Below are 23160 nucleotides of genomic sequence, written 5' to 3' on the forward strand. Positions count from 1 at the left end.
TGAGCCCAGACGCCATGCCGTGCCCTCAGCCACATCCCAGCAGGGGCCATAGCTGTGGTCCGGATGCCCAAGTTGGGCGTGACACTGGCAGTCAGTGCTGTACCTCCCTGGCGGTGAGGGTCAGCTGGGGGCCTGGGTCCTAGGTGTAGCAGGAGGCTGTGCCCACCTAACATAGGGACCTCCATCCTGTGGGTGCCACTATCACGCCGACCGGACCGGAAACGACCAGGAATGGTCACACTCCGGGAAAACAGCAATGTGCCTGGTGTCACAGTTTATTGTTTATAAACCATGAAAAGTACAGCTGTTACTCAGCACAGGCCTAGCCATGCCCACTGCAAGGAGGCAGCAGCAGGCACCAGAGGCCTAGCTTGGCCCAACCCAGTAGGGACACCAGCCTCAGCCGGGTTCCCAAGGGAGACTTGGCACATTGGCATGGGTGCAGGATAGGTAAAGCATGCGAGACGAGAAGAGAGACACAAGGGGCATGCGGCTGGGGGGGTATAGGGACCCAAATAAAATGGTGGGTTCTCCTCCCTCTCACTGGGGAGGCTCAGAGCCTGGCTGCCAAGGCATCAATGGAGCAGGGAGCTTGGCAAGGCAAAGGGCAGAGCTGTCAATCACACCCACTGTTCCAGGCGCCCTCCCTCCCAATAAGCCTCGGGAGCACAGGACAGGGATGGGAGAGGGGCTTTCTATGCCTTGGTTAAGATGCCAAGGGCAGGGCCTGGGGCAGAGACTTGGTGGGCCTGGGGGCCTAGGCCAAGAGGTAACACAGAGAATGGAGGACACCCAGAAGGAAGCGGGACGGGACGGGAGGGGGGGGGGGAGCCTTAGTCAAGGGAAGCCCTGGGAAGACATGGCTGGCGGGTACGAAGGAAGGACCACAGTTAGGAAAAGTCTGGGGGAGAAGCTGCTGCGTGAGCAACCCGCTGCCTGGAGGCCTGGGGAGCAGAGCGTAGGTCTGGAGAGGGGGCCCAGCGAGCTCAGTCCAGCTTGGCGAAGCCCCCGATGGTGACTTTCCTCTCAGGCTTGGTGCCCACGGGCTCTTGCAGCTGTACAGCGCCACCACCAATGAAGCAGAAGGCAGGGCACACGGGCCCCGAGCAGTCCAGCGGGCACTCGAGGAGCCCACGGAAGGACACGGCATCCAGGAAGGAAACTCGCCCCCGCTCATAGTCCAAGCAGATGCCCAGGCGGGGCGGCAGGGGCACTGTGCAGCTGGCTGCCGGGCCGTCCCGCCCTGTCAGCCCTGCATTTGAACTTGCTCCGGAACCCAGCAGGATCTTGCCCATGCCAATGGTGAGGAAAGCAAAGGGTGGCAACGCTTCCACTGTGGCATCTTCAGCACCGCTGTCGTGCCCGCTGTCTGGGTCGTATCTGCAGGGGTGGGAATCGGGAAGGAGGATGTTGGGAGGCAGAGAAAGGGAATGGGGGGAGGGATCGGGGAGCTGAAATGTCGGAAGGATGGAATGTCGGCGAACAAGAGGTTGCAGGTATTAAGGTGAACACATGTTGAGGAGGCGAGGGTTACAGTGTAAGGCTCGAGGCTTCAGTGTGTGTAAGAAAGAAGTAAGGAGCCGGGCGGCGGCGGCGCACGCCTTTAATCCCAGCACTCGGGAGGCAGAGACAGGCGGATCTCTGTGAGTTCAAGGCCAGCCTGGGCTACAGAGTGAGATCCAGGACAGGCTCCAAAACTACACAGAGAAACCCTGTCTCAAAAAAACCAAAACCAAACAAACAAAGAAGTCAGGGAAGGAAAGTACGTGAGAAAGGTGTTATGGGGAAGGAGAGATGGGCGACATTGAACTGTGGGGCTTGTCAGGATGGAAGGTGCTGAGAGATACGGTGCCGGGGAATCAGTGTTGACAGGTGGGGATGCTGGAAGGATGGCAGCACAGAGGTTAAGATGTGGGGCGGGGGCGGCGGGCAGGCGGGGTAAAGCAAGGGCGTTGGGAAGATGGCGTTGGCAGAGAGATGAAGATGGATCAGTGTCAGGAAGCTAGAGGGACACAGGAACCGGGACAACAGAACTCCAAAGGGAATTCGTGCTGGGGAGAAGGCATTTTGAAGAAATGGGATGTTGAAGGAGGGAGGACTCGGGAGAGGGGGTTCAGGAGGGAAACGTGGGAAGATATATTAATGAGGCAACGGAGGTAAAGAGGGCTGTGGGGGTATGTTTAGGGGAAGAACTTGGAGAGGTTGAGAAAGAGGGAGGGGAAGGAGGTCTGGGAGAGACCACTTTCCATGGAGATAAAGTGCTGGGGGAAAGGACCTGGGCGCTTAGGAGGTATATGGTCCTGAGTGACAGACAGAAGAGGTGATGATGGGCTCTGCCTTCTCTCAACGCTTTCCCCAACCATACACTCTCAAAACCTGTCCTCACAGACCCTTCTGCGGAGCCCACATCTCTCCCATCCAAAAGCCTCCCCCACCTCAGCACGTCTGTGTTCCCTACACCACCCCTGCCAACCCCAGTTCCTTCCCCAGGGCTTCATCCCCCGCCGCCCCCCCCCCCCCCGCCCCGCGCCCGCCCCTTGCAGAAGGGCCTGACCTGGGGCTGATCACATCCGGGGCACCCTGGAAGCTTTCCTGAAGCTTGCTCTCCAGCCCGACGCCCACCTTGACCAAGTAGGAGGCAGGGTCTACTGCGCAGGCCCAGTAGCTGCGGCCCTGCGTCACAGCCACGTCCCCCAGGACCACGTCCACACTCAGGTGGCAGCCTGTGAGCAGGCGCTCGGCAGCCAGCAGCAAGGGAAGCCCCGGGATGCTCCGCACCGCTCGCTGGTCCTTGCTGATAGCTAGCCGCTCTCGGCTCGCACCCCAGCGGCCATCAAGGAAGAAGTGCAGGACTAGAAGCGGGAGGAGGTTAAGACAGAAGGAAGGGTTTTAGGGACACACATTGGCGCGCCGGGGTCGTGGGGTGTCAGCACAAACACCGGGAACAAGTTGTCAAGTCACCGGGAACTGGGAGGGGCCCAAAGGAACAGGACGTAGGAAACTGAAGTAGGGACACAGGGAAGAAAGGGGCGTCCCAAGCAGGCATGGGACCCCAGGGATGGCCAGTGGGCAGAGAAAAGACTGTCCCATCTCCAGCTGACTCGGTGTTTCCACAAGCCATTTTCCATGGTCGGCCCCGCGGACCATCTCCACTGTCGTCCTGTTCCATCTGGTCACATTCCCAACACCACTGACCTGGACCTCCCCTCCCACGCTCTGGTACTCAGACCTGACCCCTGTGCCCAACCTTGCCTCTTCTGGCCTCTACCAAGTGGTGAGCACACTCGGCAAGCCACTTCTCACACTGACTGAGCCCTTACGACGAGTCAGACGCTAACTCTGTACAGGTGCTATCTTATACTGTGCTAATTAGCAAGCCACTCTAGTAAGTATCATTATTATTATTGATATTTTGGTTTTTCGAGACAGGGTTTCTCTGTGTAGCTTTGGAGCCTGTCCTGGAACTCACTCTGTAGCCTAGGCTGGCCTCGAACTCACAGAGATCCACCTGCCTCTGCCTCCCGAGTGCTGGGATCAAAGGCGTGTGCCACCACTGCCCGGCTATTAAGTATTATTATTATTACCTCTGTGGAAGAGGATTCTGAAGTTCAGAGAAGGAAAAAAGTCGTGACTAAGGACACACAGGAGCCAAGGGGCCCAGGTGGGCTTTGAACCCAGGCAATTTAGCTAGCTCCAGAGGAAATGAGTGTAACCTATGCGTTAAACTGTACAAATTATATAAATCAAATTCCATGCACTTGCTTTTCCTGTGCCCATTGGGAATCAGCTGAGCACCTGGGCCATCCCGGACCCTCCACATGAACATCTAAGTTCGCCACATGAAGCCCCCCCCCCCGTCCGTCCGTCTACTCACCGGGGGCCGGAGGTGTGTGCAGGTGCACATCTTCACTGTACTCTCCGTAGCCCGCCTTGTTGCAGCCCCGGACACGCAGCACGTACACAGAGCCGGTGTCAGGGTTCTCGAGGAGGGCGCTGGTGCCCCTCACCTCCTCCCGCCGCTGCCAGCGTGCAGGGCCTGGCTGGGCAGGGACATCTGTGCGCCGGAACTCAACAGTGTAATGCCAGGCGGGTGGTGAGTGGGGCGGCAGCCGCCAGCACAGGAAGATCTGGTCATAGGCGAAGGTGCGCTGGGTGTCGATGACGGGAGCCTCGGGCACTGTTGGGAGAGAGAGAAGGGTCAGTCGGGGTCTGGCCGTCGGCCTGGCGCGGAGAGTGGGGCAGGCAGGAGAGAGGAAGCAGCGGGAGCCGGGGGGTGAGTGTAGGTGAGGGAGCTGGGTGGGCAGGACAGGACCCAGAGGAGAAAGAAGTGGGCGGGTGCTGGACGGGGCGGGGGCAGGCGCCCGGACTCTGGTTCTAGTTTGCCACCAGCCTACTTTGGCCTGCAGTCAGCCCCTCTCCCTCTCTGGGCTTCAGGTTTCTCTTGGGTCAAAAGACAGCACCAGACCCACTGAGTTCTGGGGGGGGGGGCCCTCACGGCTTAGAGTCTTTGAGTTAAAGAGGAGCCCCAGAAGGGGGCGGGAAAGGCCACTGGAACCCAGGCAAGAGAGCCCTGAGCAGGGAGGGATGCAGAAGGGTTGCGAGGGAGGTTCCGGGGGTCAGCAAGACGGAAAATAGGAAGGCAGCAGAGGGGAGCAAGCTGGCTAGCGGGGCGGGGCATGTAGGTCAAGAGGAAGAGAGTCAAAGTCCAGAGGGCAAGGGTCAAGAGAACAAAAGGTCGGAAGGACCAGGATGATGCAATAATAGCCTGGAAAAGGCAGAAGAGACAGGGCGCTTGCCAGGTGGGAGGCCCAGGAATTCAGAGTGCATTAGGAGAGAAGGAAGCAATATGTGGGTGGCCAAGCTGTGTGGGAGCACAAGGTGGGGGTGTAGGGAGGGGGCCCGGCGGGCGGCAGGGCCCCCAGGGCAGGGCTGCTGACTTGCCTGGGGTGTTCCGGAGCACAGTCCGCGGTGGCCACAGCCTACAAAGAGAGAGGGAGAAGCAGCGCTGAGCGCGGTAGGACGGTGTGGCAGGGGGCGCTGGCCAGGCCAGGCAGGAGGCCAGGAGGTCCCTGGTGGGCACTGCCCCCCGGGTCCGCTGCTAGGGGGGTGGGGTGGGGAAGGGAAGAAGGCTCTGGTCGGACACGGGCCTGGCTAACTCCTTACCTCTCAGGAAGTTAAGCTCCGTCAGCAGCTTCATCTCGCGCCCCACGTCCAGCTGGCAATGGCGGAAGGAGGAGCTGGCAGCTGGCCGGAATGTCTGGAGGGCCTCAGTGGCTCGGGCAATCCTAGAACGGGACGCACCAGGGTCAGGCTCTGCCAGGCGGGCAGCCACCCCTCCTCGGGAATCCTGCCCTGGCTATCCCTGGGGCCCCCCGCTTTCTGCTCCAGGTCTCTACCTCGCTCTTCAGAAGAAGTTTGCATCGGCCTGACCGCGTGAAAATTCTCGGGGCTCCAGCTCCCCACCTGGGTCTTCTGGCTACCGTCCTAGGCACTAGCTGCACCCACGATGCCCACTTCCCTGGAGGCTGCGCCCCTGGGCCACTGCCCCTCGGTACCTGTGATGTAACTGTTTGGCTGCTTGCACAAAGCAAGGCTGGTCCGTTTCCTTAAGGACTTCCTGGGCATAACCCACCAAACCCGAGCCGTCCAGCAGGCTCTGGTGCTCGTGGATCTGGGCGCCGAGCCGGGATAATCGCTCCTGCTGGCACTCTTCGATGGCCTGAAGCAGAGAGGCTCGCTTCTCCTCCAGCACAGCCCCCAGGCCCCGAACCAGCTGCGACACCTCCTCCTTGGCCTGCTGACCGCTCACCTGTCCAAGGAGCGACACCCAAGCCATGAATGATTTAGCTATCTTCCTGGAGGCAGTGCTTACACCCGGGTGCCACACCGTACTACCTGAGGGAACCTGGGGGAATTTAACCTATCCATCTCGATCGGGCCAGGGTCATGGCTGGCCAGGCACCTACACCACAGATGTGGTCACCTTCTGACCATTAGTGCTAACTTTCCTGGATGCTCACATCATAATTGTAGGCTCTGGAGAGGCCCCTTCTATTTCCTAGGTTTTGGGCTTGACCTAGGAAACCAAATTAATACAGGAGAAAAGTACAAAAGTCATATTAATTTGGTACCTACTTGGGGGCCTTTTAAAAAAATATTTTTACTATTTTATGTATACAAGTGTTTTGCCTGTATGTACACCAAGTATGTGCCTGGTACCTGTGGAGACCAGAAGAGGGCATCAGATACGCTGGAACTACACATAGTTGTGAGCCACCACATCAGTGCTGGGAACTGAATCTGAGTTCTCTGGAAGAACAGCCAGTGTTCCTAACCACTGAACCGTCTTCCCAGCCTTTACTTGGAGATCTCTATAAGAGACAGGGTTTCATGTAGCCCCGGTTGACCTTGAATGTGCTGTGTACTGGAGAGAGATCCCCCTGCTTCAATTTCCCCAGTCCTGGGGTCACAGTGTAAGCCACCATGACCACCTTAATTTTTTTTTTTTTTTTTTTAAGAATAATTCATGGGGCTGGAGAGATGGCTCAATGGTTAAGAGCACTGTCTGCTCTTCCAGAGGTCTTGAGTTCAGCTCCCAGCATCCACATGGTGGCTCACAACCATCCATAATTCGATCTGGTGCCCTCCTCTGGCCTGTAAGCATTCATGTAGACAGAATACTGTATACATAATAAATAAATAAAAATATTAAAAAAAAAAAAAGAATTCATGCCATGGTGGTGGTGGTGGTGGTGGTGGTGGTGGTGGTGGTGGCGGTGGTGGCGCACACCTTTAATCCTAGTACTCAGGAGGCAGAGGCAGGCGGATCTCTGAGGCCAGGCTGGTCTACAGAGTAGTTCTAGGACAGCCAGGGCTACACAGAAAGACCCTGTCTGAAAAAAACAAAATAATAAAAATAAAAATAAATGAATTAATAAATAATATTAGTTAATAATTCAGGTGCTAGAGAGGTGGCTCAGTGGTTAGGAGCGGGTATTGCTCCTTCAGAGGACCCGGGTTCAATTCCTAGCATCTATGTAAGGTGGCTGAGCCCCCGTAACTAGAGGTCCAGGAGATCCAGTGCCTTGGACTCCATGGACACCCCACACACATGTGGCATACACTCACAGAGACACACATGATTATATTTTTTTAAATTGAAAAGAACAATGCAGTTACATTTTTAACTTAAATTTTTTAATTTAAATTTTCCAGTTTTGTGCTATGATTGTGGTGATTTGGGGCCTTCCCTGTGTATTAATGCAGCGGGTATACCCAGTCTTTCAACATAATTTTTATTAAAAAATATTTATTGTATTTATGTATGTGTGTGTGCCTGTGCAAGTTTATGTGCACCACATGTGTGCAGAAGCCCTTGAAGGCCAGAAGAAGGTATCAGATCTCCTGGAGCTGGGGTTCTAGGTTCATAAACTGCCATGTAGGTGCTGGGAACTGAACATGGGTCCTCGGCAAGAACAGTAAGTATTCTTAACTGCTGGGTTATCTCTCCAGCCCTCTTTGCCCTTTGTGATGGAGACGCACATGCCCATCACTGAACTTCACGGTCAACTCCAGAGCAATGCACTTGTGAAGAAATGATATGCTAAGTGGAGCTATGGGCTGGCTTAGTCACGTCGCTAAGAGACAAATGGGGAAAGGCTAGAAACTGGCGGAAGGTGCGAGCTGCTTTAAATAGTTGGTTATCTGGGTACTGCGGCCTCAGTACCAGTGTCTGGCCTTAGTGCGTGAGGGAGATCCTTCTCTGAGGGAACCCTTCTACCTCGATGCCTGTCAGAAAATACAGCAAACAGCCCTTTCTGAGACTATAGCTCCTCCAGTGATTGAAACTCCAATTCACCATTATACGGATTGGCCATATTTTGCCTTAGCTCATTCATACTCAATCTCTTAATTCTCCATGAGTGCTCTAATGTCCACTTTGGAATTACACTAGCTATGGCACACTGGTGGCTATGCTGTCCTTATCGCCCATTCCACCTCAGCAAACTCAGACACCCCTCGCTGCAGGGTTATGTCCACACTAGGCTCAACGTCCGTGCATTTGAGCTCCTTAGTCCCCAGGGTAGCCCTCCTACTCAGCTTACAGCCTAAGCCAGGGCACTGGTGTTCTTGCCAATGAAGTTTAACCAGAGCCTCCGCCCACACACACATCCTCCTCCAGTGGGCTCTGAACTTGCAACAAGGCAATTGGAGCATGCCCGTGCAAGCGGGATCCAAGGCACACATCCACACCCTTCCTCACCTCAGTGTGCCTGATGGTCTCTTCCAGCTCACAGATCTGGGTCTGTACTGTGTCCTGGTTTCCCAGGATGTACGCCAGGCTCTTTGTCAGCTTATCCTAAGGGCAAAGAAAAGAGGTGGGCATCATCCTGACTCTGCAGAGGCAAGTGATTAGTAGGTGTGTGCTGGTGTGTGTTGGCACTGGGGCTGAGGAAGCAGGGGTCTTTACCTTGAGGGCCTGATAGGCACTGAGTACTGGAGTGATCTTGTGCCCACTGTGGGTGCGCCGTACCCTGCAGAGTTGGCACACCAGACGTTGGCATGTCTTGCAATAGTGGGTCACCTCTTCCTTGTGGTCCGGACACATGAGACCCTAGGGGTAAAAGGATAGTGGAACAGTCAGCCGATGGTGTGTGTCAGGGCTACCAGCAATCGGCTGCCCTCGAGAGGTGGGTGGAAATAGTGCTGGTGCTCCATAGTGCCATCTGGTGGTGAATACTGGCATGAACCGCTTCTGAACTGTCCAAGCAATGTCCATTTCAGAGCTTTCCTCCCGTCATCCACTTCACACAGATAAGTGTATCGTAGTAACAACAACCATGATCATTAATATAACCCTGCAGTTCATCTCTGCTCGGGGCTGTACCCAGTTTCTAGAACAGCAGCATCCTGCATATAAACAACTTTTTTTTTTTTTTTTTTTTAGACAGGGTTTCTCTGTGTAACAGTCCTGGCTATCCTGGAACTCACTCTGTAGACCAGGTTGGCCTCACATTCACAGAGCTCTGCCTGCCTCTGCCTCTCGAGTGCTGGGACTAAAGGTGTGCACCACCACTGCCTGACTATAAACAACTTTTCTGAGACAGAATTTTCCGGTGTAGCCCAGACTGGCCTTCAGTGTCCAAGTCTCTTGATTCAACCTTCCAAGTGCTGGGAACTCAGGCATGTGCCGCCATGCTTGGCCAGGTAGCACCTTTTGAGGCAACAACATCTCCTATGATCCCATCAACAGTTCTTTGGGTGTGGATATTGCAGAATGGACCCTCTCATCTCTCTGCAGCAGGTGAGATGAGAGACCCATAGATATTGAATCACTTGTTCAGTGAATGTGAGAGATGTGACGGTGCATGTCTGTAATTCTAGTACTCAGGACACTGAGGCAAGGGGATCGCCATGAGTTCAAGGCTAGCGTGGGCTATATGGCAAGGCTCTGTTTAATTTTGAACTATGTGTATGTGTGTGTGTCTATGTGTGGAAATGTGCACATGAGAGCGGGTGCCTGAAGAGGCCAGAGGTGGTGTATCCCCCGGAGCTGGAATTACAGGGGCGCAAACTGGGATTCTCTGGAAGAGCTCTTATTCACAGAGCCATCTCTCCAGCTCCAAGACCCTCTCTGTCTCTGTCACTCACACACACACACACACACACACACACTCACACATATACACATATACTACTCACACACTACTCATACACACACACACACACACACACACACACATACACATATACTACTCATACACACTCACACACACGTACACACATGCTCATACACACAGACAAAAACTCAACCTGGCCCACCACTCTTTGGAAGTCCAAATGCCAGCCACCCCCGACCCCTGGTTCAGCACCACCATGCCCCTCCCACTTCAGACCCCGCGAGAACTGGCTCACCTTGGGGCGGAACGAGAGGGTGGGCAGAGTTGGCTCATGCTGGGCCTTCTGAGTGCCCCAGGGGTGGAAGAGTTTGAAGCATTCGTTGCAGAAGGTGGCTCTGCACTCTGTGCAGCCCTTGGTGGCCTCTAGTGGCGGGGGCTTGCACAGCTGGCACAGGATGGCGCCTCCCACACTCACGCTCTGTCGATACCGCTCCACCACGCGCTCTAGGGTCAGGTTTCGGAAAAGCCCCGAAAGGCCCCGCTCCCCCAGCTCCACATCGCCCTGGCAGGCTGGGCACGGGAATATGATCGTCTGGGGGTGCAAGGCACCCCGCTTCCGCCCAGGGTATGTCCCAAAGCCTGTGGAAGGACCCAGGAGGTAGAGGTGAGAATTACAGCTGACTAGGGTGGGCGACATCTGTTCAATTAAAGAGTGGACTTGAATTGCATCAGAGCTCAGCTCTCATTAGAATCCAGGTAAGCAGTAAGCAGTTCCATCTCAGAATGACAGATGCCCCTGACCCTCTTTCAGCTTTCTGCCTTCCCACCCCACCCCACAAACCCCAGCCCCACCTGACTTAAGGAGCCGGTCCAAGCGATCTGGCTTGGGGAGCGTTCTCCGAGAGAGGCGGGGGCTGCGGGTAGAAGGGGTGGAAGCCGGAGAAGTGGGCTCCGAACTGGGGTCCCCACCATGGCCTATGTACCCCTGCTGGCCCAAAACCTCCCGGGCACAGGCCTGGCACACGTTGTGGGTACAAGGCAGCACTAGCGGCTGCTTGTACATCTCTTGGCACACTGGGCACAGCAGTTCCTTCTCCATGTTCTTCATGCTTGTCTGTGGAGGGACCAGGAGGTTGTGTGAGAGCTAGGACACTTGGGCATATCTCAGCCGCTCCCTTGGCTGTCGGGAAGGGCAGCACAAGCTACCTACTGCTCTGGCCCACACACCTTCCCAGCTCTCTGTCTCCTGCTTCTGTTCCCTCCTGGGAGAGCTTAAGGCCCAACGAGAAGGTACGGTCGGAGCTCCGGCCTCCCCCAGCATCGCGCCCCACCCCCATCACTCCCGATGCAGCAGAGCTGGCGGGCGGTCCTCCTTCCTCACCTGTCTCCATCCCTCCATCTCTGGATTATTGGCCCGCTGCTGGGATTTATTTCAAGGGCACCACCCATTCTACATTTGGGTGCTGCCCCCCGCCCCTTTTTCTAGCAACCCTCGGGCGCATGACTGCTCCCCGCGGCCAGCGTGCGCTAGCTCTCCGAACCGGCTGGGCACCGGCCCGCGGCCGCCCCAGCACCCATCCTCCATTCTTCACTTCTATTTCTTCCAGTCTCCCACATCAACCCATTCCTCTTCGCCTCCTACACCCGAGCTCTCCACGGCCCAGTCTGGTGGAGAAACTCGGCCTGCTGCTGCAAGCCTTTGCCCCATCTGGGGGGGGGGAAGGGGGAGCGCCCCGCCTACTTGCCCCCTCCCCACCGGAAGTATCCCTCCCCCTTTTGGTGAGGGGTCTTCAGGCTATTCCCCACCCCCACACCTCACCTTGGTCCCTCTCTTCGCAGCCATCCCGGTCAGGGGCGCAGCTGACACAAAGGAGGGAGCGACAGGGAGGGAGGGGGAAGGAAGTGGTGGGGGGGAGCAGGGTTGGCACCGCCTCTGGGAGAGACGGGCACGGGTTGCCATGGCAACCGCAGACTGCACGGCAGCTCGCAGGGGGTGGGGGTGGCAGGGTGGGGGGGTCGGGATGGGTCCAAATTGGGAACTGCACCTAGGGGCAGCTTTTTCATCACCCTCCCCGCCTCCAACCTGGCCTCAGTTTCTTGGAAAACATCCAAGCTCACACATGCCCCTTCTCCTAACCCTGGTGCACTGCTGGCCGCTGCCCCAAGCCTACCCGCTGGGTCCAGGGCAGTTCCTCGCAGCCTACACCCCAGCAGACGGGAGTCTTTAGGGCACTCACCACTCGGCTGTCCCCCAGATCCCTGCACGCCTGCATCTCCGCCCTTCCCGTCATTTCTGTCTTAACTAGTCCCTTCTCCACATTCCAGACTCTTCCTGGGAGCCCCACCTGTTCAAAGACCTGGCTTGCCCCGACCCCTCTACACCCCCTCCCTCCCCCTCGACCCCACCTTAACTCACACTGATGCGGACTAGTGCATCCATGATGGAAGTGAAGGTCTGCATATCCTCACCCTCAGCCATGGCCCTACCGTGCCCGCCCGCCCCCGGCTGCCCGATCCTGGCTGCTGCTGCGAACCCGGGGCTTAATGCAGGAGCCGGGGTGGGGTGTAGGGAGGGGTGGAGAGGGCGAGATATCACTGCGCATGCTCCAGGGACCTGCCTCGAACTGCGCCCGTCGAGGTAGGGGGTGGGAAATAGTTCTTCCCACGTGGTCCTCCAAAGGCGGTCTAGGGGGTGGATAACATGGAAGGGTATTTGGGAGAGGAACCATTTCCTTCTGTGTGAATCTTTCCTTGATCCCTAGTCATACTACTCCCATGAAGCAAGATTTCAGAGGACGCATGAACCCCTGGTTGAGAGCGCTACATTTTGGGTGGGGCATGTCTTCGGGAGATGTTGAGGCCATCAGAGTGGGGCAGGGAGGTCTGAGGAACTTGTACCAGAGATGACATAAATAGCAAGGAAGACATAGGTGACTCTGGGCCATGGGGTCCTGACTGAAAGCCGTGGGTGCAGCTTGCGCCGAGAGGCAGCAGATGCCCTAGGTGCAGAAGGCTGGAGACCAGGCAGGGCGGTGGCCTAGAATGCTCTTCGGAGCATGGTTTCCTCCTTGCCGCAAGAGGGCGCTGCGGCCAAGACGCCCGGAGGAAGAAGTACAGCGAGTCCACGTTGGCCCCGACGCCTGCGTACAGACACCGGCGCCGGGTTTGGCTCCCCTGCTTCCCCGCCACTGGCACGGATTGGACCCACGGGCGGGCCGTGATGGGTAACCGGACCGGCGGGGTGCCCGGGCTGCTCTAAGCAGGGGTGGGCGTTGGGGTGGCCCGCTTTTCCGCCCTCCCCCTGTGGCTCCGGTAAAGCTGACGTGTCCTGGTTTCCAGGGAGCTGGCGTTTCCTCGGCACAGGCGGGAACTCGGGTGTGCGGGGGGCCCCGGGGGTTCCTGGAGGTCACCGTGGCGTGGGAGGTGGAGGAGTGTGGCTGCAGTCCCGGGAGCGCTCGGCAGTGGTTGGCGGGCCGAACTCCGGAGCGAATCTGCCGGAAGCTTAGCCTGAATGTGTTCCCATCCCCAGTAGTCGGTACCGGAACCTCCTTGGCGCTGTCGTCCCTCCTGTCCCTGCTGCTCTTCGCGGGCATGCAGATATACAGCCGCCAGCTGGCCTCCACCGAGTGGCTCACCATCCAGGGGGGCCTGCTGGGCTCCGGCCTTTTCGTCTTCTCCCTGACTGTATCCTTCCCAAGCTGCAAAGGGGGTGGGGTGGGGACGGTGTTTGGACCGAAGATGGGTAGGGGACCGCGTGGGCTTTGCTTGTCTCCTACTCTCCAGCGCTGCCTTGTTGCAGGAGTTTCTCCTTAATTCCCTCAACCCAGGCCTTCAATAATCTGGAGAATCTGGTCTTTGGTAAAGGTTTCCAAGCCAAGATCTTCCCTGAGAGTAAGTGAAACTCGGTAGTTGACTGAACTCTTTTAAGCTCCCCCAAACATGATGCTGAATTTCCCTGTGCTTAGATGGTAAAGGAGATAGATGATTGCTAAAACTGTCTTGAAGACAGAGGACGCTTTTGGATCCAGCATCTTGTCCAGCTCCGGGCATCGGAGCTGGAAGAGAAGCACAAAAGGAAGAAAATGAAGAAAGAAAAGGGAAAACCTGACCTGCCCCCAGGAAAGGTTTCAAGCAAACAGTTAAGTTTGAGCTGATGTTTGATAGGCATCCTCAGGAGAGAAGAAAGACAGACAGGTTCACCGAGGGAGTCTGGTGTGAAATTGAGCCCGCGAGCGCGCTAGAGTTCTCTTGAGGGGATTGTAAGTCTTACTGGGATGTTACTGATAGCAGGACTCCCCACCAAAGAAGACTAGAGAATCACTTAGAGCCCTCTCTCTTTCCTCTCCCTCCCTTGGTTTCTCTCTCACTCTTTTCCTCTCCTGTCCTCTGTAGCCCAGACTGGCCTTGAACTTACTATGTAGCTGAGGATGACTTTGAACCCTTGAACTGCTGACCCTCCTGCTTCCCACCTCCCAAGTGCTGGGATTAGCACCACCTCATGTGGTTTATGTGGTACTGGTATGGAGCCCAGGGCTTCCAGCATGATAGGCAATCGCTCTACCAACTGGCCCTCATCACCAGCCCTGATGGATCAATTTTAACTCTTGTTAGATGGTTTTTTTTAGAGATCTGACGGTTTAATTATTTATGGAGAATTAAGTTCACAAAGCAAAGTCAGCATCAGGACCAATCACGTGAGGAAAGTCACATGCTCAGAAACTTGCAGCAGTTGGAGTCCTAGGAAAGCCTCACCCAGCAACCCCAAAACCTGCCATTGCCCACGCCTCCTTGCCCTCCTCTGGGTTTTCACAGCCCTGCTGCAGGGTTCCAGAACCTCTACCCAGCGCTCTCAGAACTTCAGACTCTTAAACTTTGTTGCACATGTACAGTCTTTGCTGTGTTCTGAAAGAAACCATTGTTGGGGACAAAACCCCTGTCTGTCTTTGCCTGCTCTGCTGGCTCCAGATGGACTGATGGACCCTTTTCGCCCTGCCTGCCCCTCACCCCTCTCCAGTTCTGTCAGGCCTTAGCCCTCTGCCTAAATAACGGGGAACAGCCTTGCTCTCCAAGCCCTGCTAGTACATTTTATTTTAGTTATTAATTTACTTTTGAGACAGGATCTCACTGTGTTGCCCAGGCTGGCCTTGTCTTGAATTCCTGGGTTTTAGTGGTCCTGTACCACTGCATTCAGCTGCCTTTTGGTTTGGGGTTTTTTTGTTATGTTTTTTAGTGTGTGTGTGTGTGTGTGTGTGTGTGTGTGTGTGTGTTGGGGGGGAAAGGCCAGGAAGTTGAGCAGAGCTAGTAAAACAAAAACCAAACAAAACTCCATTCCTGTCTTACCTCCGTGTTCTGAACAATGTTAAGGCCTTCTGAACCCTTGACTTTTATCAGGACATAGCTTTTATTTATTTATTTGTTTGTTTGTTTGTTTGTTTTGTTTTTTGGGACAGGTTTCTCTGTGTAGACCAGGCTGGCCTCGAACTCACAGAGATCCGCCTGCCTCTGCCTCCCCAGTGCTGGGATTAAAGGCGTGCGCCACCAGGATATACCTTTCAAGCAGTTGCCTCAGAAGGGCTCTGCATTGCCCCTGGTTGGTGTTCCTCTCTTGGACACCTGCCGACGCTCCTGTCCTGCCTCCACAGTTCTCCTGTGCTTGCTGTTGGCCCTCTTTGCATCTGGCCTCATCCACCGAGTGTGCGTCACCACCTGGTACGTATCTGACCGTTGGGCCAGGAGTGCAGTGATGCCTTGTCTTTTGGTACCAATCCCCCGGGATGGTGCCAGTCCCTTCCCTTCCCACCACGCACCTCTTCCCGTTTTCTCTTTTTTGTCCTTCCCTGAGCTCCCAAACCTAAACCAGAATTCTCTCCCCGCACCGGTGTCCGCCATCTGGCGACATGCCCGTTGATGTAATGACTTCTTTTCACCCCGCAGCTTCATCTTCTCCATGGTTGGGCTGTACTATATCAACAAGATCTCCTCCACGCTGTACCAGGCGACGGCCCCAGTCCTCACGCCAGCCAAGGTCACCGGCAAGGGCAAGAAGAGAAACTAGCCCTGAGTGACTAATAAAGTTGACTCTTTGTACTTCTGTCTGTGGGCTCTGATAAGTCGTCGTCGGCCTCACCTGTCAGGCCGGCAGTGTCCTCCGCTCACAAGAGAGTCCGTGTGGGACAGACAGACAGAGATGATTCCAGTCCTCACTGGGGGGAGAGAGGCGAAGAGTGTAACACGGGAAGGGCTGGCTTCCAGAACCAGAGGAGATTTGTTTTAAAGTATTGATTTAATTGGTGTGTGTGTGTGTGTGTGTGTGTGTGTGTGTGTGTGTGTTCACTCGTCTGTCTGCTCTACTCTAGCGTGTAGAGTGGGCAGAGTGGCTGTGTTTACAAGGCTTCGAGGCGTAATCACTAGCCCTTGCCTCTGCTCCGGTGATTTTTCCTCCCCACCCCCCACCCCCCACCATCCTGTGTCCGAGAGATTAGGAAATTCGTAAGTTTTCTCAGAGTGTGTCGAAGAACACCCAGACCGCTGGCCTCAGCCAGTCTTGATGGAAATGAGGCAAGTGGTCCCCAGATCCCGTACTGTGCTGTCGCGAGAAGCAGCTCCGTCCAGAGTGCTGGTCTTGTAGAACACAAAGTGGGTAGGGTACACACAGTCCTGGGAGAAGGCCTCCTGAGTGTCCCGAGGCTTCCAGAAGGCTGGCTCGGTGGAGCCAGGCAGACAGATCATTTCTACGGCTAGGAGAGGGAGAGGGAAACCAGAGAACAGGTGTCTTAGCAGGGCTAAGGGATCTAGGCACCTCCTTTCCTGGGGATGCTGTAGGCTTTAGGGAACACCCATTTGGGTCACTTTCCTATGCTCAAGTGGTGCCCGATAATGGAAAATAGGTTGGTTCAATGAAAGAACTTATCTTTCAACCCTTCTAGAACAAAATTCTAATCTTCAGAGGCACCTAAAACTTAAGGAATAAGGCCGAATAAAGATGAATAGGAGAGTGGAAGGAGCTGTGAGCGAGGGTTAGAGGCCACCCGACCCTATCCCACACCCTAGCTTCCCCTGGGGGAGGGAGCACCGCACAGCTTACACAATGTGCCTGCAGGGGGCGCTGTGAGCTCCTCTGTCCTGGACACTTGGACTCCTCCCTGAAGGTTGTCCCCAGAGAGCGGCTAGGGGGTGCTCTAGTTCTTTGAAAGCCTACCTGGGGAAGCCAAGGGTCCTGGGAGAGGAGAAGCCTCCCTGCCAACCCTTGGGCAGAGTTTCCAGGGGAGGTCGCAGCCTGTCTTCCTGAGGATGGAGTTCCAGGCTCCGGGTTCACCTCGTGAGATTGCAGGGAAGTCAGGGCTGTGATGTGTAGGGCCCTCTGACTTTCTCCACACCGGGAGCAGTGGTAGGGTACATACAGTCCTGGAGAAGGCTTCCTGAGTGTCCCGAGGCTTCCAGAAGGCTGTCTCGGTGGAGCCAGGCAGATAGCATCGTTTCTGTGGCTAGGGGAGTGAGGGGAAGGCCAGAGAACAGGTGTCTTTGCAGGGCTAAGGAACCTGGGCACCTGCTACCGTCTACCATGTAGGACCAGGGGCCGTGTGTAATGACCCACTCCTCAGGAATGGTGGATTTACAAGGCAGGTCGGCGCCAATAGCAGCTTTATACTCAGCCTATCTGTGGTGTCTAGTTGTAGGCTGTACAGAGCTGACCTGCCAATTAACCCTGGCGGGGATATCACAGCCTCTAATCACCATCATTAGGTAAAGGGGCCTGAGGACACGGTGGCTTCCCAGAGCTGAAGGTGAACGGGGCAAAGGAACCTGGGGCTCTTGGGACTCTGCTCTACCCGGGAGGCAGCAGACCCGAGGGAGAGGGGGGCATCCCCCTGGAGGACAGAGGGAGCCAGATGTTTCCTCCTGTTCACTCACACGTGGCGGTGACACCCGCAGGCACCCGCCGCCAACTCCGGAAACAGGAGTAAATAATACGTGGGCGGAGTCGGTGTAGCCCGGCGGGAAGCCTCTGGCCCCTGACCTGAGGTGCTCCTGGGAGTCAAAGGTGATGCCACCCTCCAAGAAGGCAGTGGGACATTGAGGCCGAGGCAAGTAGGCAGGGCTGGCCTCCCTCCCCGGGACAGGCATTGGCATGAAAGAGCGCCTGGCATTTAGGGCATACCAGTGGGACAGGGCGGGACCTGGGGGCGCCCAGGGCAGGCAGGCGGGAAGGCTAGTCTGCGCCAGGCCTTGGCTCCAGCCCTTTCCGCCCCTTATTGTCCTTGGTGAGAACCGGACACTGTCCTGTTCCCACTGCCCCCTGCCTCCACAGCTCTGCTCCCCCAGGGCCTCTGGAAGGATGCTGGGAAACAAGAGAAGGCCAGAGACCCATAGAGACAGAGATGCGGAGAGACACAGAGACAGATGCACAAGAGCTTTAAGGTTCAGTGAAAGGCTTACTCTGAAGTTCACTGTGAAGTCATCGGGTGGCAGGCTCTGTGGGAACCCTGGTAGAACGGGAAGCTGGCAGCCCTGTCTTCTTTGGGGGGGCTCCAACAGTCTACCCTGTGCAGCCTTTGACGTATGTTCCAAATACTGCTGCCTCCTAAGCAAACAATGGTCAGAGCCCCGAGGTAGAGAGCCTAGGCCCTTAACTGTTCCCTGTAGGTACATCTCTTTGCCTCCCTTCAAGGGAAATGGAAGTTTCTGGAGGCTCACGGGCCAGAGCCAGGATCTCGCTCCCCAATCCACCCCTTCCAGGGCTGAGAGCCAGTTGAACTTATAAAAACTGTACCATAAACGCTACTTGGTTGAGTTCCTGCAGAGGCAGAGAGAGAAGCTCCTAATTGGCCATAGAGTTGGGCATTCTCAATATCTATAGCAAACAGCTATAGGCCAACCACTGGTAATATAGACTTCAAAGCTTCCCCTTGGGCTCCAAGGGACAGCCACACCCAACTAGCCTCTTCAGTGAGCCTGTACAGGGTGGGAATTGTGGCCCACAGGTCTCAGCAGCTCCTTCCTGGGATTCAGATCTGTTGCCAGTTGGAGAGAGATCTAGGTCCCTATATCTATAGAGGTTCCAGCTACAGCTGGAAAAACCAGGCACGTCTCTACTTAACAAATTAATATTTTTCTTGAATGTATGGAGTGTGGTGTGCACACATGTATGCACATTCACAAATATGTGGGTGGATGGGTGTACACACGGACGCATGCAAGGTTGGAACCCCAAAGTTGAAGTGTCTTCCTCAGCCTCTCCCCACTTATTTACTGAGATAGAGTCTCTCAGTGAATCTGGAGTTCACAGATTCCGGCAAGTCAAGCTAGCCAGCTTGCCCAGGAAATCCCCTGTCTCTGTGTCCTGTGAGCTGGGATTACAGGAGGTGCTGTGCCTGCCTAGCTCTTAAATGGGTTCTTGCGATCTGAACTCTTGCCCTCACACAAGCCCTTTCTACCCTGAACCATATCCCTAGCTCAAAATGAACAATCCTTAACACAGTGTTCCAATTGTGCTACCCATGCGAGCATTACAGGATTTATGGAAATTCCCACGAGAGAAACTAAGCTCCTAATTTACCCCTTCAAGGTCTGTGGTAATGGGCACACCAGATTCACTGGGCTAGTCTGTGTTTTGTGTATATGCAAACTCAGACACAAAAGTTCAGTCAGTTTTACGGCAAATCCCTTCTTTTTGCTTTACTGGAGTGAGTAACTGTGACTTTAGCTACACTGGGAAATAACACCAGAAATCTTAGTTGGAGGCTGCTGGAAGCAATAAAGCCTGAGCCAAATGGCTTTCCTAACCTGTGAGGAGGAAGCCTCGAGGTTCCCTGAGAACTTCTCACACCTCAAGAAAGCTGGAAAAGAAAAGCCCAAGAGGTCTCCAGGGCAAGAGGCAGATGCTCCTGCATGCTCAGGAGACCTGGAGACCAGGATTATGCCCCAGATGACACGGAGAAAAGCTGTACTCTTTGTGTCTGGGTAGAGCTGCCTGGAGCACTGACCTTGAGCTATTTCGAGGGATTTCTGGGGCTGGGATGTGTGTATATGGCCTGTGTGAGGGTATTGGACCAGCAGGAGTTAGCACCGCAGGAGAGGATCCCTTCCTGCTCTGTTTCTAGACTGTGCTCCAGGCCAGTGTTAGGTCTGTGGGCAGCGTGAGGCTGGGAAAGGGATGCTTTTTGATTCTGCTGTGGCTGTTATTCAATTTCATTTAATTTTAATTTGTATGGGTGTTTGCCTGTGTATATTTATGTACGCCATGTGTGTGCCTGGTGCCTGCAGAGGTCAGAAGAGGACATTGAACCCCATGAACTGGAGTTATAGATGGTTGTGAACCACCACACAGGTGCTGGGAATCGAACCCAGGACCCCCGCAAGACCAAGCACCCTTAACCTGAGCCCTGCTACTTTTCCCAGCCCCTGTTCGTTTTTGAGACAAGGTTTCATGTATCCCAGGCTGGCCTGAATTCTTTGTGTTGCTGAGGACAATTGACTTCTGATCCTCCTACCTCCATCCCTCCAGTGCTGGGACAAGTGTGGGCCACCATGCCCACCATTATTTGGTACTGGGTGTAGAATCAGGGCCTCAAGCACAGTGGCAAGCCCTGTACCCACCGGGCTACATCTCTGGCACCAAGAGCTACATCTTGAATCAGACACCTGAGATGTAGTTTGAACTCTGACACTGAGCAGGTGAGGGATGGGGGGTAAACTGAGTGACTTCACACTTCAGACTCCTTGACTGTAAAATGAGGCTAATCACAGCTACCTGGATTATAGTGCTAAAGATTTTAATTAAATCCTGTGGGAAGCCATGTAGTTGAGAAATGGTTGTTTCTTCTGTGATGATGACAATTTTTTTTGGTGGGGGAGGGCAGTAAGGTCTCACGTGATAGACAGGTACTTTAACAGTGAGTTACAGACCCATCAGGAATGTGTTTTAAATGAGATTAACTTACCTTAAAAAAAAAAAAAAAAGAGAGGGGTGGTGCCAGAGACAGCTCAGTGGCTGACGTGCTTGCACTCAGGGTGAAAGACAGGGTTCAGATCCTTAGAACCCACAAAAAATGCCAGGTGGGTGCAGTAGCCTGTGAGTGATTTCAGTCTTAGCGGATGGAGACAGGGGATCCCCAGAGCAAACTGGATAGCAAGACTAGCCATGTAAGGGAACTCTGGGTTTGAATGAGCAATGCTGCTCCAAGAAGAGATGGGAGAGCAGTCAAGGGTTCCTGACATCACCACACACACACACACACACACACACACACACACACACACACACACACACACAGCCTTCACACTTGAACTGAAATCCTGGATCTCTCCTGGTCTTCAGCCTCAGGCTCTGGACTTGGTTGGCTGCTTCCATGGTTGCTGAGCCAATTCTTTAAGGTCAGTCTGTCAGTCTCTCTGCCCTGCGTCTGTTTTGTGGGAGAACCCTGACTCATGCACTGTTTTCACAAAAGGCAGGAAGGGCTGAAGTTATCTGCTCAAGACTACACAATCTTGGACTGGCAGGGCAGCGGACTGTCAACACTCACACTTGCTGTTCCCATGGCCAGGGCTCCCCGCCCCCAGCTTAAACATTTTTTTTTTAATTTTAAATTAAATTCATTTATTTTTATTTTATGTGCATTGGTGTTTTGCCTACATGTATGCTTGTGTGAGGGTGTCAGATCTTGGAGTTACGGACAGTTGTGAGCTATCACGTGGGTGCTGGGAATTGAACCAGGGTCCTCTAGAAGAACGGCACGTGCTCTTAACCATTGAGCCATCTCTCCAGCCCCCTAAACATTTTTTTTTAATCGCTTTTATTTATTTGTGTGTGCTATGGCATGCCTGTGGAGAACAGAGGACTAACAGGGAATTGGCTCTCTCCTTCCACCACGTGGTCCCAGGGATAGAACTCAGGTCCTCAGGCTTGGGGACAAGTACCTTTACTTCGGAACTGTCTCGCCAGCCCTTTCCCAGCTTTCCTGAGACAGAGTTGTGCTATCTAGTGCTAGCTGGCTTGATGCTTGCTGTGTAGCCAGGATGGTCTCAGACATGTGGCAACCCCTCAGCCTCAGCCTGCTAGGGGATGGCTAGATTCCAGCTCACCTGGCTTCCCTCTACTTGATACAGTAGATACTTGTTTGCTTCTCGTCTCTGTCCCTACCACCACCCACTCCATGGAATGGAAGGGACTGGTCTGTTTAATAGTAAGTCCTCAGTCATCTTTTTTCTCTTTTGCAGAAGTGAGGGGTCAAACCCAGATCCTTGTGCACACTAAGCAAGTGCTCCGCCACTAACCTATACCTCTGCTCAAAGGTCTTTGCCTTTTACGGCAGAGTCTCGCTGTGTTGTCTAGGCCGCTGTTAAACCCAAGCTCATGCCAGCCTCTTGCTTCTGCTTCCTAACTGTCGGAGACTAAGTGACACCATTGCATCGCCTAACAGGTGATTGTAGCCAGCATGGGGTCCTGGTGCTCACAGATAGGCACTAGGGAAACCAGGAATGTCAAACACGCAGAGCTGTCTCCTCAATGGGGGAGATGGGTACCCGTTTTCCACACAGAGGCCAGGAGTGGACGTGGTTAATAGCCTGGGGATCTGTGCAAACTGTAGGGCCAGTGTACACCCAAATCCCCAACACGATCCCAGACTCTCCCTCCCTAGACCTTTATCATCTGCTTCTCAGTCGATGGAACCCATCCTTAGGGGAGATGTCACATGTGCTTTATAGCTTGGTGACTTCTTTGTTATCTGTATGACAGGACCACACCGGCTCCTAGGCCCTTAAGCTAGAGAATGCACCTTTATGGAAAAGGTCACATGTACTTTGCAAAAGAGTTTCGATGTAGTCACACTTTGAGTTTTATTGTACACATGGGATTGAGATAATTGTTACCAGGAATCTTCCCCAAATTACACTGTACTTATATATGTCTAAAATAAACTGCCCCGAGTCAGACTCTAGAAGTTTGAATCAGCACCAGCTAACTAAGTCGAGTTGAGCCTGATTTCCTTCTTGCCTTACGCAGATCTTTAATCTGTGGTGTGGCATTTGCAGAGACCCCCACAGGTGTTTATTGGACAATCAAGACAGCCACCAGTACATACCATGGCACACTGGGCTTTGTTGAAACTCAGCTTCTGCCTTGAGTCAACTTGAAAACACTGAACTCAGTCGAGGCAGATGCCTCTGCCAACTGCCCAGGTCTGTCTCTGGGTCCTTTCTCCCTAAGGCTGTCATCTTTTCCTGTCTGGGTGCTTTAGGTTAAGTTCCCTGGAAGCCCTGACTCACCTGAGCTCTTTCCCCAATCAGCACTACATCTTTGATATCACTTCCCCGTAAAGCCTGTCTGTAATCTTCCCAGTGTGTGTTTTTATTGATTATATGTATGACTGTTCTGTTGCCCCTAGGAAACTGTGGGTACCTTGAGGGCAAGGATGGACACAATCTGACTACCTGGAGCCCTCCTGAGGGGCTCAGTAATCTCCGTGGCACCTGTGGGTACTTGTATGCAGGTCATAGAGCAAACCACTGACTAAGCCCTAACCAACATAAACACATTTTT

At 54.3% G+C, this 23160-nt stretch overlaps 2 protein-coding genes across 6 annotated transcripts; one reads left to right on the forward strand and one right to left on the reverse strand.

The window, feature by feature from the left end:
• Positions 1–241: 241 nt before the first annotated feature.
• Trim46 (tripartite motif containing 46) lies at positions 242–12583 on the reverse strand. Of its 3 annotated transcripts, none has more exons than XM_028890821.2 (10): positions 12037–12583; positions 10473–10734; positions 9916–10259; positions 8471–8614; positions 8264–8359; positions 5556–5809; positions 5164–5285; positions 3875–4177; positions 2555–2852; positions 242–1380 (listed from the first exon to the last, which is right to left on the reverse strand). In XM_028890821.2, exons 1-10 carry the CDS (start codon positions 12097–12099, stop codon positions 987–989), a joined length of 2280 nt encoding a protein of 759 aa, XP_028746654.1. In that variant the 5' UTR covers positions 12100–12583; the 3' UTR covers positions 242–986. The 3 variants fall into 3 exon arrangements, with proteins under 3 accessions (XP_028746654.1, XP_028746655.2, XP_028746656.1); XM_028890822.2 differs by lacking the exon at positions 12037–12583 and adding an exon at positions 11440–11995; XM_028890823.2 differs by lacking the exon at positions 12037–12583 and adding an exon at positions 11002–11373.
• Positions 12584–12669: 86 nt separating this feature from the next.
• Positions 12670–15707, forward strand: Krtcap2 (keratinocyte associated protein 2). Of its 3 annotated transcripts, none has more exons than XM_028890825.2 (5): positions 12670–12844; positions 13150–13304; positions 13448–13511; positions 15263–15329; positions 15555–15707. In XM_028890825.2, the coding sequence occupies exons 1-5, from the start codon at positions 12841–12843 to the stop codon at positions 15673–15675; spliced, it is 411 nt and encodes a 136-aa protein (XP_028746658.1). In that variant the 5' UTR covers positions 12670–12840; the 3' UTR covers positions 15676–15707. The 3 variants fall into 3 exon arrangements, with proteins under 3 accessions (XP_028746658.1, XP_028746657.1, XP_028746659.1); XM_028890824.2 differs by having other exon boundaries at positions 12759–12844; positions 13153–13304; XM_028890826.2 differs by lacking the exon at positions 12670–12844 and adding an exon at positions 12880–12995.
• The last annotated feature ends 7453 nt before the right edge of the window (positions 15708–23160 follow it).

Source organism: Peromyscus leucopus, chromosome 6 (assembly GCF_004664715.2).
Source record: "Peromyscus leucopus breed LL Stock chromosome 6, UCI_PerLeu_2.1, whole genome shotgun sequence".
Lineage (NCBI taxonomy): Eukaryota > Metazoa > Chordata > Mammalia > Rodentia > Cricetidae > Peromyscus > Peromyscus leucopus.